The sequence below is a fragment of the Dermacentor variabilis genome, chromosome 4 (genome assembly GCF_050947875.1).
Source record: "Dermacentor variabilis isolate Ectoservices chromosome 4, ASM5094787v1, whole genome shotgun sequence".
In the NCBI taxonomy this organism is placed as follows: Eukaryota; Metazoa; Arthropoda; class Arachnida; order Ixodida; family Ixodidae; genus Dermacentor; species Dermacentor variabilis.
In genome coordinates, this window is record NC_134571.1 from 212735862 (window position 1) to 212753207 (window position 17346).

At 45.5% G+C, this 17346-nt stretch overlaps 1 protein-coding gene across 1 annotated transcript in view; it reads left to right on the forward strand.

Annotated features, from left to right (window-relative positions):
• The window catches only part of LOC142578515 (transient receptor potential cation channel subfamily M member-like 2), a 442858-nt gene that overhangs the window by 74800 nt on the left and 350712 nt on the right, over window positions 1–17346 (forward strand). The window contains exons 3-4 of the mRNA XM_075687892.1: window positions 2626–2774; window positions 11934–11960. Coding sequence (XP_075544007.1) covers window positions 2626–2774; window positions 11934–11960 — 176 coding nt within the window. The remainder of the gene's footprint in view (window positions 1–2625; window positions 2775–11933; window positions 11961–17346) is intronic.

Sequence of the window (17346 nt, forward strand, 5' to 3'; positions counted from 1 at the left end):
GGTAGTGACGGCGGATCCGGATCATGAGACGGAAATAATCAGAAGAATAAAAATGGGCTGGGGTGCGTATGGCAGGCATTCTCAGATCATGAACCGTAGGTTGCCCTTAACCCTCAAGAGAAAAGTGTGTAATAGCTGTGTCTTACCAGTACTCACCTACGGGGCAGAAACCTGGAGGCTTACGAAGAGGGTTCTACTCAGATTGAGGACGGCGCAACGAGCTATGGAAAGAAGAATGATAGGTGTAACGTTAAGGGATAAGAAAAAAGCAGATTGGGTGAGGGAACAAACGCGAGTTAATGACATCTTAGTTCAAATCAAGAAAAAGAAATGGGGGGCATGGGCGGGACATGTAATGAGGAGGGAAGAAAACCGATGGTCATTAAGGGTTACGGACTGAATTCCAAGGGAAGGGAAGCGTAGCAGGGGGCGGCAGAAAGTTAGGTGGGCGGATGAGATTAAGAAGTTTACAGGGACGACATGGCCACAATTAGTACATGACCAGGGTTGTTGGAGAAGTATGGGAGAGGCCTTTGCCCTGCAGTGGGCGTAACCAGGCTGATGATGATGATGATGATGATAATGTGTTGAGTTCTCCATGAGTCCTGTCAAAACCTCGTGTTGTACCGAAAGTGCCCCACTTCAACAGTGAACGGTTGCACCACACTCCTGCAAGAAATCGATGCCTAAAATAACATCTTGCGCGGATCGAGAAATAACGGCGATTGAAGTGGTAAATACTGTTTCCGACAAGCACACGTACGCAATACAAACTCCTACTGGGCTCAACGTGTCACCACTAACACTACGAAACGTAGAAAAATTGTTCCAAGACAACGTCACCTTTTGTCCCAGTATAACTTTAAAATTTGCACTCATCACAGAAATTGTTGCCCCAATAGCCACAAGAGCCATTGTAGTTATCAACAGGCACGTGGACTTTGTTTTTCAGGAAAAAAACTGGCGGAGGAATGTCGGTTTGCCGCTAACGGCATCCAGCGACCTCAACCTCATCAGCCGCACTACCTAGGTTTCCGGTGGTGAGGATAGCAGGCAACGCAGCGGCAAGGGAGACCGCGGAACACGTGGAGCAGGTGATGGCGTTAAGCTGCGATTGGAGGCATATGATTGGTTCCGGAAGCTGCCTTGACAATTTCCACGATTAGTTGACGAGCATGGAGGCCATGACATGAAATAGGGTCGGTGATTTGACTGGTACTTTTCTCGTGGAGGTTCTTCTAGGAAAGGTCCGCGGCGGTCACAAAACCTGGCGATGTGGCCAGGGACACCACAACTATGGCACGCACGAGGAGGCAGAAATTCAATGTGTTGCCCAAAGCCTTCGTTTCCGCCAGCGAGCACGAGGTATATGTCCTGATCGTCATCTTTTCTGCAGCCTGAATAAGTGTTACGGTACCACGGCGCCGCATAAGATGTGCGGCGCTGCTCGTCGTTGTTGAAGCGAGGCCGGTTCGTGGGTTCCGATGGAAGGACAGCTCTCTATTCGTACACGTTCACTGCATTATTATAGGGCTGCCACGACGCAGCTTCTGGTCCGGGCTCGTTGATTCGAGCGTCGCCGCTACCATTATGGCCGATTTCGTGACACCGCAAGAGCTCTTTTCAGATTATCTGAGGTATCGCCGATCACAGATCTGATGTTGTGCTTGCGTCAACGCAGGCCGATTGCGGCATAGCAGCCAAACGACCAAATTTCGGTGCCACGCGACGCATCTTCCGTGCTTCAAACGTACGGCAATATTGGATTACGTCCGCCACAGATGTCAGGTTTTCTCTGGCTATCAATAACTGGTATACATCTTCAGCTATACCCTTCAGGACATGACCCACCTTATCTTCATCGAACATGCTATAATCCACGATTCTACATACCTTGAGGACCTCTTCTATGCACACACTACAAGTGTCACCAAAGTTGGGCACTTTGGTACAGGGTCTGTTCAGCTCGCTTCTTCCTCGATGCGGAGTCCACAAAGCACTTTTTCAGTTCTTTCACAAACGTATCCCAGGTCGTAAGCGTGTTCTCGTGGTTTTCGTACCACATGAGATCAGCATTCATGAGCGAAAACACAACATTTGATAGCTGAGCTGCGGAGACCCCGTCGTTGTGTTTGCTCACCCGTCGGTAATGCTTCAACCACTCGTCCACGTCGTCTCCGCCAGTCCCGGCAAAGCTTGGTGGCTCCTTTTAAAGTTGCGAAGACCCAGTCGGCCTCGCAGCTTGAGTTTCTTGGAACATGCCTGCTGTTGAGGATGGTGCAAGTCCCGCCAGTCGACGACTGCGACGAGATTCAGGTGGTAGTGATTCCGTTGTTGGATGCTTAGATACCCCGCACCTCCTCCACTCTGTTACGAAGTGTGTAGATGGTATTTATTTCAGGGAGCCGTAGGGCACATGGGAGCCGGTACTGCACGTCGTCCTTCTCTTCCTCGCTGCCCTCATAACGTTGCTGATGCTGCTGCTCTAATTTCTTCGACGCACTGTAAAAATATGTATGTAACCCCCCCCCCCCGCTAATGCCCCTGAGGTGCTGTGGGAATTATGAATAAATAAAAAATAAGTAAGTAAAATAAATAATGTCTGTTCAACGTTTCCATTTCCAGGAAGGTTCAATATACATAGAAAACAGCGGCAGCCGGCCTGAAGAAAGCAAATACGACTTGAACCCCGATCATACTCACTTTATTATTGTTAAAGATGATACAGTGAACAAAACCGGGCTGAATTATTTCATGCTAAAGCTGGAACAGCAGCTATCAATGACGTCAGACGACGATAACGGTAAGTACCATAGCATTGCTCTCTATTACACAAAACATTATAGCACTTAATAAATGCTTCATCTTCGTTGCTAAATGAATGTTGGTTTGTACACAATAGTCGAGTCCCTGATATGTTGTGCGTTAAGTACAGTCCTGCCTTCATTTTGTAACCTTACGGGCGTGTTAACCGGTCCTATGGTCAGCGTGTTGTCATGCTGCGTACCAATGATATTAGCACGTGTACACTCGGAGTTGCGGAGCGTCCTCCTGTCGGGGCATCGGCTACTGTTCAGCCCGTGCTTACTCGTTGCTTTCGATGTCTCATCGACATTGCTGTCGTATCGTCCGTCATATGGCATGTTCCGCTCCTGCATACAGGAAGTCAATCTTGGCTTCCTGATATGGGATCGGTGATACATTGTCCCACCCTAGTATTGGCCTGCAAGCCGCGCCTGCGGACTCTCGTTAAACGGAACCTCAAGGGACCGCGGAAATAAATTGTGTTTATCCGATGTTTCATTAACGAAGAGATTGAGCAGAAGTGTACGCAACATGCGCTACTAAAAGTCAGATGCTTTTTCGTCAACAACACCTAATAGGTGTAGCGGATTTTGTTGGAAGGCTTCACCTTACTATCTTTCTACTGGCACGCAGACACTTACTACAGCTATAAAAATATTACAAGAAATAGAAAAAAGAACACCCTTTTAGTAAAGAAATTGCCATGTGAATGAAGCAATCACACTCGAAGTATTTGATAATTAATTGCGGCGAAAAAACGCTAGACACAAATGCGCCAACAGTGATACCTGTTGCAAGGCTACGGAGATTGGGGGCTCAGTTTCATTTTGCAGTAGTATTTTGAGTGTAGTTTACCCGTGGTTTCAAAAAATGTGCTTCCGTTTAACAAGTTTGGTTTGCTTTTCATTGCCTTAATGCAAAATCGTCTAATCGTAAGGTTATTATTCCATTTAACCTGCAATTCCGTTTAAGGGATTTTCGTTTAGGAGCTTCTGATGTGAAGTTGTTTTCGCCATCACAGATTTTCTTGCTACAAACTCCTAGTAGCTACAACGTAGCCCACCACACAATCCTTGAAAATGAAGGCTAGGCCAATTGTGGGCACCGGATATTCAGCTATGTACGGGCCTTTCTCGCCAACCTCACGGCTGCAATAGGAATCATCTCACTAACAGCTCTGATACCAGCCGCCAACAGCGAAATGCAGTAAGGCGCTGGCGTGTCACCCACGTTATTCAATATCGCCAAGATGAAGCAACCTACCACACTCACCGAGATTCAAGGCATCAAACACGCGTTATATGCAGTCCACATCACCCTCTGGACCACGACAGTTCTGAGGGGGAAACGCAAGAAGCCCTGCAGACAGCGGCTGACGTAGTCCAGACGTACCCGATGGAGAGCGGGCTAGAATGCTCACCAATTTCCTGACTTCCGCAAGACCATGCAAGATGATTTCCGGCACAAGGCCAAGCTTAAAAATAGCCCCGATTCCATAGCATCGGCAGCCGGAACACCACGCAGGCCACCGAAGAGGAACCACACAGCAGCCTGCCTAATACGAAGTACGCCTTCATGATTACGTTGCGCTGAGTTTTCACTGTGTATATTAACGTGTATTTTAACACAAATAAAGGGGCGGTAGTTTGCACTTCGTACGTCCGCGTCCGCGTTCTCTTCTTTCTTATTTTTTTGCCATTGTTAAACTCAGAGTAACCTAATCATGAACGTGCACAAAATAGCCTTTTTCATTGCTTTGCCAGATACACCGGCGCACTGGAGTTTCGGCACAGGCCGGAAATAACGACCAGCTCAGTCGACAACAAATTGCAGGAGGCCTTCTCGGCCACCTAAAATGATCAGCCTCGTAAAATGAGGGGGTGGCCGTCGCCCTTGCGATAATTTCCTACCGTTTTTACAGATTCACATACATCCTAAACGACTCACAAGAAGCCTTCCGCAATTACAGTAGACGCATTATATCATGTATGGCACACCGCGAGAAATAACCAGGTACCCAACGTTGTTTTTTATAGACACCAGGCCATGACACCCTCGACTAAAACCAGTGTGCGTACGTTGTAGCAGGAGGTTATGCCATCCGGGCGTTGCAAGAAGAGGACTCCATTTGAGCCAGTGCCCCTAAACTACAACGCGACGCTGCAAGATTGTTGACTCGTACGTCGAACCTATCCGCCACCGCACAACAATCTCCCGCGAGATAAAGTGGTGGCGCGAAGGCAACTACAGACGAGCACGTATACCCACTTAGGCATACTTCACGCCCTATATCGCACAATTTTCCAACAAATCTGTTTTAGGCTAGCCTCAATCATTCATGTCGCCTGTGCTTATGCCAACTTACAAGCAGCTCCTAAGGTCCGCCACCCTACAGCTGAGCAGCGCGATGCCGTCATGACAAGCTCGAACAAGAACGACCAGGGACAGCTGATGAAAGCGGTCCTAGCACAGCAAATACCACATACGCCCTAGACTGAGGGCCCCTCTCCACAAAGGCCCAGGACAGCTATGATTCAATAAATGTTATTTCCTCGTCCTCCTACACCTTTCAGCAAGACGGAACGAAATTCAACCTGTACATAATGCATGTGGCCACAATGTTTCGTCTTCTACTTGTGGACATGAGTAGCTTGTGAACTTATTTATCATGAGGTCAGGCCTAAAGAGGGATGAACACAAGAGATTTATTGATGCCGCTAACCATGCCTTCCTTTCACATTGTGAACGATACATTTGAATATTGCGATAGCTTCGGCGCGTCAGCAAGTTCATTGACTGCGCACAAAAAGCAAACAAGCCTTTCTTTTAGAACTTACTGGTAAGCTAAACGTACAGCTGACTGAAGAGTGTACATAAACAGTCAACAACCAGACGTTTTTTGTTACCGTCAGTGCATGCGTGTTTGGTCCATTGTGAAAAATTGGTTCATTATACGGAGCAATCACATGTAAACATGTGGAATATATACAATTTTCAAAATAAAGAAATACGGCAGAACTTTTGGTAAAAAGCGCACATGTTCTGCGTTTCAACTTTTGCAGACGGTGGACCCGTAATAATACTGACACATGTACATGTCATTATCGGGCGACACGTGTCACCGTCTAAGGAATGTTATCGCTTAGCGCAGGACGCATCTACAGCTATAGGAAGTTCCTAGAATGTTATCGATGTTTCTATCCCCTGTCTGTTGTCGCCGAACCTTGTGTAATCTGATTACACGTATGCGCGACGCGAATCGTGTAGAACTTTCTGGGAGGCACGTGGGTCCCAGCGGTTAGTCTGGAAAATTCGACGACTGATCTATAAAAGCCGACGCGCTCGACTCGCGGATCAGATTTTCGACGATCACCGACTGTGTTCGCTGCTGTCGCCGTTCTTTGAGTATAGCCTGTTCTTGAGGGCACAAGTTCGCCCAATAAAACGTTAGTTTCGTCTTTCCCAGTTTGGCTGTTTTCTTTACCGTAACTACCACGTGATATCTGGTGGAGGTGCTTTGCGTTCATGTACCAGACGCCACACACAAAGCCGTGACCCAAGCCCGAACGCGGAAGACATCACCAACGCCAACAGGAACCAGCAAGGTAGCCGGAGGCTGCAAGGACTGCCCCAGGAGCACGGATTTTGCCGGAGACGAGCAAGAAGGTTGCCACCAAGCCCACCCCAATGGCAGCCCCAGCGTCCCCTACTGTGCTGCAGCAACCCAGGGAGCCTCCGACGTTCCGCGGTTCACCGTTCGAGGAGCCGGAACGCTGGCTTGAGCCGTATGAGAGAGTCGCCACATTTAACAGCTGGATCAGCGACAACAAACTGCGACATGTCTTCTTGACATTGGAATACTCTGCCAGGACGTGTTTCGAGAATTTGAGAAGCCACCTTAACGACCTGGGATCTGTTCCGAAGCGCCTTCCTGCAGACATTCGCAAGCGTTGTACGCCGAGCTATTAGAAACCCGTGTGCAGCTACCTAATGAGACAACCGTGATCTTCACGAAGGAAATGAGCCGTCTATTCCGCCACGCCGACCTTGAAATGTCCGAGGAGAAGAAAGTCCGCCTACTCATGCGTGGTGTGAAGGAGGAACTTTTTGCCGAAATGGTACAAAGCCCACCGAAGACCGTCGACGAGTTTCTTCGTGAGGCCACCAGCGTCGAGATGACACTCGAGATGCGAAACCGCCGCCGCCAGCACGTCCGCCCGTCGCCCAGCGCAGCTACCCGAGGAAGACAGACGTTTGGCCCGCTCCTGACGACCGCCCGCTCTGCTACCATTGCGGAGAAGCGGCTCACGTCTACCGACCATGCCCATACCGGGAGATGGGACTGCGACTGCATCTCCTGTAGTCTTCGTGAAGAAAAAGGACGGGACCCTACGTTTCTGCGCCGATTATCGTCGTCTGAACGACATCACGAAGAAGGACGTATACCCACTCCCACGGATAGACGACGAATTAGATCGGCTCTGCAACGCTACATACTTTTCGTCGATGGACCTCAAGCCTGGCTATTGGCAAATAGAAGTCGACGAGAGAGAGAATCAGGAGACCGTAATTCATGATTACGGTCTCCTCATTAATCTGTACAAAGGCCTCTTCAGCATCGCCAACATGTAGTTCTTAGGCCACGTTGTCACTCTACAAGGCATCCAGCCTCATGCCAGCAGAGTGAAGGCCGTTCAAGACTTCTCACCCCCGACTAAAAAGACTCAGAGAATTCCTGCGCCTACTGAACTTTCATCGCCGCTTTCTTTCGATGTGTGTCAATTTCCTGAAACCTCTGACTAACGTACTAACTATTCAAAAAGACCCGGCCGAGCCACTTGAGTGGACTGAGAATGGTGCATCTTATTTTGCTACTGCCAAGAAGGCGCCGGCAGACTCCATCATAGTCATACATCAAGTTTCTTATGCCCCAAGTTATCTCACCACCGATACATTTAGCATGGCGAATGGCGCAGTCCTCGAGCAACACGCATCTGGTTGGCTGCCGGAAGCAGTTTTTCTCGCAGAAACTCTTTGCGGTGTACCAAGCCAACAATCATTTTCGGTGCTTCCTGGAGGGCCCGCACTTTCACGTCATCACAGACCATAAGCCGGAAACTACATTGTACATGGGAGATTCGCCAACTGTGAGTTATCTCCGAGTTCGCAGTCGATCTCTGTCACGTGCATGGGCTGGAAAATGCTGCCGCTGATGCATTGTCCCGCGCCGATGTCCTGATGTCCTAATTCTGCCACTGATGAATTCTCCGGCGTCGACGACCTGGCGGCCCAACTACCAGTAGACGTCATGGAGCTAGCAACCACCCAGCGTGGCGACCCTGAGCTTCATCGCCTTCGTTCCTGATTCACGTTTTGTCCTTCATTGACAACCCGCTTCCGTTTTCTTCCTAATTCATAACGAGCTGGACATCCACTGGTGTTCCTCAACCTTTCGTGCCTTTGGCCTTTTGATGCACAATCTCTGATCAACTGCATGACATGAGCCACCGCGCAATTCGTGCGACCCAAAAGCTAGCCACTACTCGCTTCCTTTGACCTAGCACCAATGCAGACGTCCGTCGCTGGGTGTAAACTTGCTTTTAATGCCTGCGTGTTAAGAGGAATCTTTAGTTCGGGTCCAACTCCGACACCACCTATTCAAATTCTCGCAATATGCAGAAATGGTTTTCCGAGGTAACACCTGGATTGATATTTATGTTAAATTTTAAAGAGAATAATAAATTCTAGGGACTGTTGGAAGCAGAATTTCGATTTATGGCTTGAATATTGTTAAAAAAGGTTTTGAGAAATTCGAAAGTTCGAAAAATAGAAGCACGCAGTTTAGAAATAAATAACTATGCATCAAGAACACATAACGCGGTGCAGTAATTGGCATCCATTAAACCATTCACAGCAGACAAATTCCATCTGTGAATGTATATGTTATGGGAATTTGTTACGTTGCGTGCAATGGTTCTGCAAAAGCTCTGTTTTCATAATACTGAATTTTCTTTGGAATCATATATAACGCATCACTTTTGTCTGCTTTATATGTAGTACAAGTGCTATTCACAGGATTGTGATATCATTTTACGTTGCTGACCTACAGAGTTGTAAACCTGACAACCTTGTTTTCAGACAATTTGCGATATTTTACTAATTCTTAATAAAGCATTATCCGCCTAAATAAAAACTTCGAAAATACCAGTCACTAGATTTGAAGTTTTTTTAATGCGACAAACCTCGTGAAATTTGGCGCAGCGGTTGCCGAGAAAAACGAATTCTCCTTTTACATGTACTTATACAGGAACACCCGAACTTCCCATATATACTTCCTCGTACTTCCTGTTAAGGTTCACCTCCATACTTTCACGTATTATTTCCCATTTCGGCCTCCCAACGAGAGGTTTTCGCACGTCCAACTAGACATTTTCGGCCCTCTGCCGACATCACGTGGGGCTTGTTACTTGCTTACATGTGTGTATCACTTCACCCGATGTATAGAGGCATTAGATCCGAAAGTTTGAGTCTTTCATATTACTCCAAAATATCGAACCTCGGTAAATACCTGTCCATTCATTGCGACAGCACGATACGCATAAGCTGCCCTGTTTATGTATTGTCAATACTTCCGGTGAGATGCAATCTCAAGCATCTGGCACTTCATCTTGAAATAGGACCGGCGACCATGCGCGTTCTAGAATAAGGTTCGCGAGCATGCACCGATGTGCGTGCAAACTCCGCGAAGGTGACGGAAGTTGAGAGCCCTAACACTGTGGGTGCTCCCGGAGCCGAGATGGCGTAACAAATCAACCTATCTTTGTTTTTTGACTCAACATGGAACATCATTTTTTCCATGAACTTTGTTGTGCTTCCTTGAGCCTTGAGTTATGACGCAGCTCATTATTTAGCCGTCTATTACATGCACCAACCAGCACAAATTATCACTGTAAGGAACCAGTGTTGGAGCTTGGATGGAAGCTATGAGCGTTCCCTTTAGAACGGGGTAAGGGTTGCACCAACAAGCTAATGTTATTATATTGCCTAATATCCCACCCATGTTAGAAAAAAAAGAATACGAAGAAAAAGTGCCTCGAAGAATTCCCATCACCAAACTTTCCGAACTCCCATTGGGAACTTTGGTTTTGTGCGTCTCCGTTTGTCCTTTCCCTACTTTTCTTCCACCAATCTTCCAATCGCTTTTTATTAATCTCTACTAAGGACATGTTTATTTGGCTTCTGCTCTCGTTGAAAACAGGGGCTCCAAGGAGGCCGGAGGCGCCTAAATTGACCACTGGGCAGATAACTTGATATTCTAGTAAAGAATGCTCTGTCTTTTCCCTAGCTTCACCGCACCCTATCACATGCCTCTTCTTCCTTGTTACATCTCGTCTTAAAAGCGCGTGCTCTAAGGCCTCCTGGTCTCGCATTGAAAAGTAGTTAACTTCCCTTCGAGTTACCATAAATTGTTTCTTTTGTGATATCGTTTGTTCCTCTTGTGCGGTTACTTATTGTACATTTCTTTTCCATTGCCACCACCCATCAGATTATCTCAGCCTCTCCGATTTTCCCCTTGACATACGATGCTGCCATGTTGCCCACCACACCGATCAAATACATGCTGGTATGTCCTCCACTGTGAATCAGTGTTTTTCCTACACAACTGTTGGAAAACTCTCCCAGCCCATTTACTTTCTTCCGCATTCCTCAATCGTTTTTAATTAATTTTACTCAGAGCTTCCCTAACTTAAAAACTTGCCACCCGCCCTTGTTTCTTAGTGGCTATGGTACCACGCCGCTAAACATGAGGTCGTGGGATCGAATCCCGGCCACGGCGGCCGCATTACGGTGGGGGCGAAATGCGAAATCACCCGTGTACATAGCTTTAGGTGCACGTTAAAGAACCCCAGGTCGAAATTTGCGGAGTCCTCCACTACGGCGGGCCCCATAATCAGAAAGTAATTTTGGCACGTAGAACGCTATAATTTTTTCAAAACTTGCCCAGCCCATATCACCCTGCACAGCTTCATTTGAAGTCTTCGCGTGAGCGCTCAATGCGAGGCGTCCCACTGACCTTTGGTTCCAGTCGAGTCCTGATTGCACCCCCGATTTCAAGCAAACAACCGCATTTCCAAATGTAAGTCCAGGAACAATTATACCTTTCCACATACTCCCGAGCATCTCGTACATATTGTATCCCCATAGCGTTCTGTGTTTCATTATCGTCGCATTTCTTTTTCCCATTACGGCTATTGTTTTTTCCTGTAAATAAACGAAGGCAATATGTATTGCCTTCGTTTATTCATAAACCAAAGGATTTATATCCTTTTACGTGAGGTATTTCCTCTCCTTTTATTGTCACTGTCTGTTCGCTGTGTCCATTGAATACCATACTGCACAATTTTCAACGCTAAATTTCATACTTTCATTCTCGCCTAACTGTTCACAGATATTAGCCAGGCGTTGCATGTCACTTAGCTTGTTAGCTAGCAACACAATATCGTCTGCATAAAACAAACCTGGAAGCTGCTTCCTTACTACTGTACTCGCCTGTATGTAGGAGAAATTAAACCCGATAACACTTCCCTCAAGAGCCCCTTCTACCTTACCATGTACATCTTAACAGCAGCGGGTATAAAGGGCACGCCTTCATGAGTCTCTTGGTGATGTGGACTTTCTCATCGCTCCTCATCCCTTCCTATTCAACGCAAACAGTATTTTCTAGACAAAAATCTCTTAAGAGCTTTATACAGTCGTTGCCTAGGCCTTCCCCTTCCAGAATATTCCATTTGTTGCGGTTTAAGTGGTCATATGCTCCGGTATTGTCCAAAAAAGCAACATATAACGGTCTCCTTTCTTGTCTGGATATTTCAATACGCAGAGTAAGGGCAAATAAGTTATCATCTTGACGCCCTCCGATTCTGAAGCCATTGTAAAGTACTCCCAACAAACTGTTGTTCTCTGCGCGTGTTTTCAGCTTTAATTTAATCGCCTGCATTGCAAACCTGTTTATTGTCGATGTAATTGTCTAAATTGATTCTACGTTGTCGCCAACTGTCTAGTACACGTCTATTATTTCAGGTTTTTTCTACTGCTTTCAAGAGAGCTTCCTTACTTTTTCGTCCTAGCTCATTATTCAGCCTATCGGAAACCCCGTAAAGCCCTGTGGCTATGCGTTTAGGAATTTTCTCTTCATTCTTTTTCCAGTTCGAACTTGTCAGCACCAGGGCCTTTTTCCAACTGGCTTTCTTCCATGCTCTTTTCGTTCCTGAAATACAACCTCGTCATTGCCTTGTAAAGATTCAGCTGTTATTTTTCGGGTGTAGTTTATTATCACCTCTCCTTCCAATTTGTTTCCATATTCATCTATGATATGTTGTTGTATTGTTCCAGACTTCCTGCCTGATAAGTTTACATGGCTCCAAAATATTCTAGGCGCAGCCTTCTTTTCCTGAAGTATTTGTGACAACCGACGCTAAATTTCACCTTTTATTTTTGCTTGAACCTGTATTTGATCCGCATATTTTATTCACTCGGTATATTTCCCATTTTCTGGCTAGTTCATCCTGCGGAAAGTACACTTTTTTGCCTGCCTGTGGTCTTATGGTGTTTTCTGTCGTTCGGTGGTCGCTTCTTTTATGTTCCTGTTCCTCCAGTTTTTCGGTTCATTTAGTTCCCTTCCACCGAGCATGTTTCTTCTGTTTCCGTATTTCTGTGGTTATTAGACTTAGAATCTCACTATATTCCCACTGCTTGTTTGGCCATTTGCTACGTTCTTCCTCGACTCCAGTAGCTTATCTGCTACTTGTTCAGCATTGAAATGTGGACTGAAGATATTGAGCCCGTTACTCTCTTTCCTAACTACATATCTCATATTCAAAATTATTGGTTTCTATTCGCTCCCTGTGCTGCTGAAGCCTTCTTCGTCAATGACCATTTCTGTCAACTTATCCTAAATTTCTTTTATCATCAGACTGTAATCAATGGTCGACTGCCAGTTTCTCACTTCCCACATGCTCTGCGCATCACACTTAGGCCCTGTATTCACCATATGGATGTTATGCTGATCACAAAGATCTTGCATTGACTTCGTGTTGTTATCAATATAACCATCTAGATGCTGTATGTCGGCATTCATGTCACCGAATAGGATGGTTTCGGCATCATTCCAGAAACCCCTAATACCAGCACTTGCATTCCATTAACTGTTGATTCTTCTCAATTATTCGCAATTATTTCCTGTCCACAAATACGTTACACCCAGCCAACTTTTCTTTCCACTCATAGTGCAGATCACGAAAGATGCTCCTGACATCTTGAATTTGCTCTTTTCCATTTGGATCCCTGATGGATGAGTATTGCGACGTCCCGTCCTTTTCTTCCCAATTCAGTTCTATTGCACCCTTCGAAAACATAAGTCCCAATCACTGGCGGCTCTCTCGAGTCTATATGGTGCGTTTCTGCAAGCACATACACTCCTATTAGTTAGCTATTTAACTGCTCCTGAATCTCTACCCACTTTTCCTTTCTTTCTTTCTTTCTTCCTTTCTTTCTTTCTTTCTTTCTTTCTTTCTTTCTTTCTTTCTTTCTTTCTTTTTTCTTTATTTCCTTCTTTCTTTCTTCCTTTCTTTTTTTCGTTCCTCCTTTCTTTGTTCCTTTCTTTCTTTAAGGACCACACACGGGGGTATTACATAAGGGGTGAGATTAAAACAATAGTTAAACAACATTAGTTATGGTGAGAAAATCGCTGACACCTCTTCCGTGAATGCAGATGAACTGGTGATGGCTGCAATGTCGTAAGGAAGGCGGTTCCAGTCTACAACTACACGAGGGGAGAAAGAGGACAAAAAGTGACAGTGCGCGTTTTTGGGCAAGTGACAGTTAATGAAGGACCAGTACGATGTGAAGTTCGTGCCGGCGGTGAAATATAATGTGCGATGGTGAGCGGTGAAATAATGATAAACTGGCGATGCGACGGCGATACGAAAGAGTTGGTAAACTGGATTCTGCTTTCAAGGATGATGCGTTGACGTTGTAAGGATATGCGGAGTGAATAACCTAGCAGCGCGATTCTGTACGTTTTCATGGGCGTTAATAAGGTATATTTTATAGGGGCACCAGATAGCGGAAGCGTATTGAAGTTTAGGTCTGATGAACAATTTGTATGGTAGTTGTTTTTCCTGGGGAAGTGCTTTTCATAGGTGTAGTTAAAAAAAAACAAGATTTTTGTTAGCAGATGTTATAACGGTATTCACGTGCGAACACCTATCAAGGTTGTGAGAAATTGTGATGCGTAAGTATTGGAAACATTTACCTTGTTCAATAGGCTTGTTTTCCATTACATAAGAAAATATGAGAGGATTTCAATGGCGGGTTACTCAGATAGCTTTGCATTTGGCAGGACTTAGTAACATTAGGCAGTATTTACACCAATTTTGAACATTGTATATGCCGTTCTGAAGCAATACTTGATCACTGATGGTATTTCTGTTGCCGTTGACAACACAATCGTCAGCATATACGGGGATGTGACTGGAGACATTAAGTCGTAAATCATTAATATATTTTAAGAACAGGAGGGGTCCTACCACAGAGCCTTGTGGAACGCCTGGTGTTAAAAGAAGCGGATTAGAAGCTCTATTATTTATTTGCACAAACTGTAAGTGATTAGTAAGAAATTCTCTTATCCATCTTAGAATGTTAAGGTGAATATTGAACTTCGGAAGATTTAGAACCAGGCGTTAATGAGGTACTTTGTCAAAGGATTTTTCGGAATCTAGGAAAATTGCGCCAGTCTGTGTATATATATCGAGGTTTGAATGAAGATCGTGAAGAAAAATAGGCAGCTGGGTTTCACAAGAAAACACATTGCGGAAACTGTGCCGTGATAAGGGAAAAAAATGTTTGTTTGAATCGAGAAAGTTCATTAATTGTGAGAAAATGACATGTTCCATGATTTTGCAAAGGGTGCTTGTTACGGAAATCTGGCGGTAGTTTAGTGACGAGTTCCTATGACCTTACTTGTAGACCGCAACGATCTTACCCACTTTCCATTCGATCGGTACGTTTCTTGTGATTAATGATTGGGAAAACAGCAAGATTAAAAAGGAAGCAGAAATTACTTTAGTGTTTTTAGGACTTTTGAAGTAATTTTCCAGGGACTAGCAGACGATGACATCTTGAGCCTTTCTATGGCGCTGCAGATACCGTTTAGTGAAAAAATTATGGCAGTCATTTCTGACATGACAGCAGCGGAAATGCATTGAATGGGCGTATCGGATTCCATGGTGAAAACAAGTAAATGTTGTGTTAAATATGTAAGCGCAGTAAGCGTCTGATAAAGGATCACGCATTTCGTTTGGGATACAGATAGTACAAGGTAAGTGGGGATTAATGATGCACAAAAATTTTTTCGGGTTATCATTTTTCATGCGGTGAAGGTCGTTATGATGAAACCAATTTTTTTGTCTGCGGATAGCGTCCAAGTAGACACGCTCAGACTCGTAGTATCTTTCGCAGGCGCAGGGGCTTGATTTCATTCTTGCGGATCGAAAAGGACGTTTCTTTTCGTTCTTGAGATTTTTAAGTGTTTTGTTAAACCGTAGCTGATGTCGGTTAGCGCAAACGGTTATAGTTAGAACGTACTTTTCTGCTAGGGCGTTAAGTTTATTCTGAAAGAGAGACCGGTTGTTTTTCACAGAATGCAAATGAAAACTTGATTCCAAATTTTCACAAAAGTCGTGTAATTGTTGATTTATTGCAGCGTAGTTGCCTTTATCATAGAGGCGGATGACGTTTCCGTAAGAACGGGGTAAGCTGGGAATAAAGGTGAAGGTGGCATAGATTACTTTATGATGACTAACTTCACGGAAATACGTAATGGTTCACAGACTTTCGGGGTCAGTGGTTAGTATATGATCTAAAATGTTCTCGGTAGCCTGTGTTAGGCGTGTTGGTTTAGTTACTAATTGCGTTAAGTTAAAGTCACGACAAACGTCAAGGAAGTCCATAGCACCTGCTTCGTTTGAACGTAGCTGCGCAGAAGACCAGTCAATGTTTGGATAGTTGAAATCTCCAAAGAGCAATATACATGCATACGAGTACTTTTCGGCTAAGTGGACCAGGATATTGTTAAGTTTGTGAGGAAAATCAGCAGGACTGTTAGGCGAGCCGCCATGCATGTTTTTATAGCCTATTGCAGGACGATCTCTGTTTCTTCTTTTCCTCCTTTTTCTGTTATTGACGGCGATGCTATTCTAAAGTTCCACAATGGGAACTTCTTTATTTATACCTACCCTAGCCTCCTGAGAGCCCGCGGGCACCCCTAAAAAGCAACTTCCCGAACAGCAAGTCGTAGCCCACTTTTCGTCCAAGCCTGTGATTCACCTGGAACCCGTCTTGAAAACCGCCACACCTTCTCACGTCCATGTCGATTTCAAACTTGACACCTTTCTCTCCGCTCAATGTTCATGTAGCCTCTTTTGCAGCCACAACAGCTCTTTGTACGTTATTGTCACGTAAAGGCACCTCCGGCACCGGGCATGCCACAGTCTACACCTGAGGGAGCTTCTCGCGCATGTCGTTGAACCCCTTCGCCAAGCGCTCTGCTAGCCGTGCCCCTTTTTTTGTTTAACGTGTCATTTAGGTCACCTGATACTACTGCAAGCTTGCGTCCGCGACCTTTATTCACGAGCTTTTTTTTGCACACTCCATGATAGCGCACAATTTCGGACCTGGACGCGTCCCTACTGCCACTCTTTTGTCGCCTTTTACCCTCTCCACAATTGCCTATGAGCACTTAACTAGATCTGAGTCGCCACCTCTCAACACCCTTTCGATCTATTCTACTGCCGAGGCTTCTCCATGCTTTCCTTTGTCATGCTTTTCTACGTGATTCCGACTTCTCAAGAGCATTGACCCCTGCGTTCCTGCTTTTTCTATGTGGCCGCTTCAAGCTAGGTGACTCTTCTTCCCGCTACCCCCACCCCACGTTGCATGCATTTCACGTGCTTTGTTGACACTCCCTGTCCTTTCACACAGGGAGACGGCGTTCTATCGTTACGACTATTCTAGTTCATGATAGCGGCTCTGTTCTGCTGTTCCTCGGCTGCTTGAAGTTTTTCCAGCGGCTTCAGTGCTTCACGCTCCATATTTAGCTCATTTTGAAGCTCTTCGCTCTATTTCACGAGTTCACCCTAGAAATCCGTCATTTTTTTAGTATAGCATCGACATTATGGTGTCTGCCGGACTTCATTTCCTCACCGTTCTCATCCTTCCCCTCGTCTCCCTTGTGGGATCCCCCGCACACTGCACACATGACCGTGTTTCTTGCCATCACTTACTGTCTTCTAGCGAAAACACAGAAGCTTTCGAAGCGCATGCTTACTAGCAAGGGACGACACGCACACAACCTAAAACACTAAAATGCTGCCAGTTATTTATCTTCAATGTTTATAGAAGCCATTAGTGTCGAATAGACTTAAGTTATTACACGTGTTCGCAAGTGTGCAAACAAGCGACCACGCTCTCATCTTCCTGCCA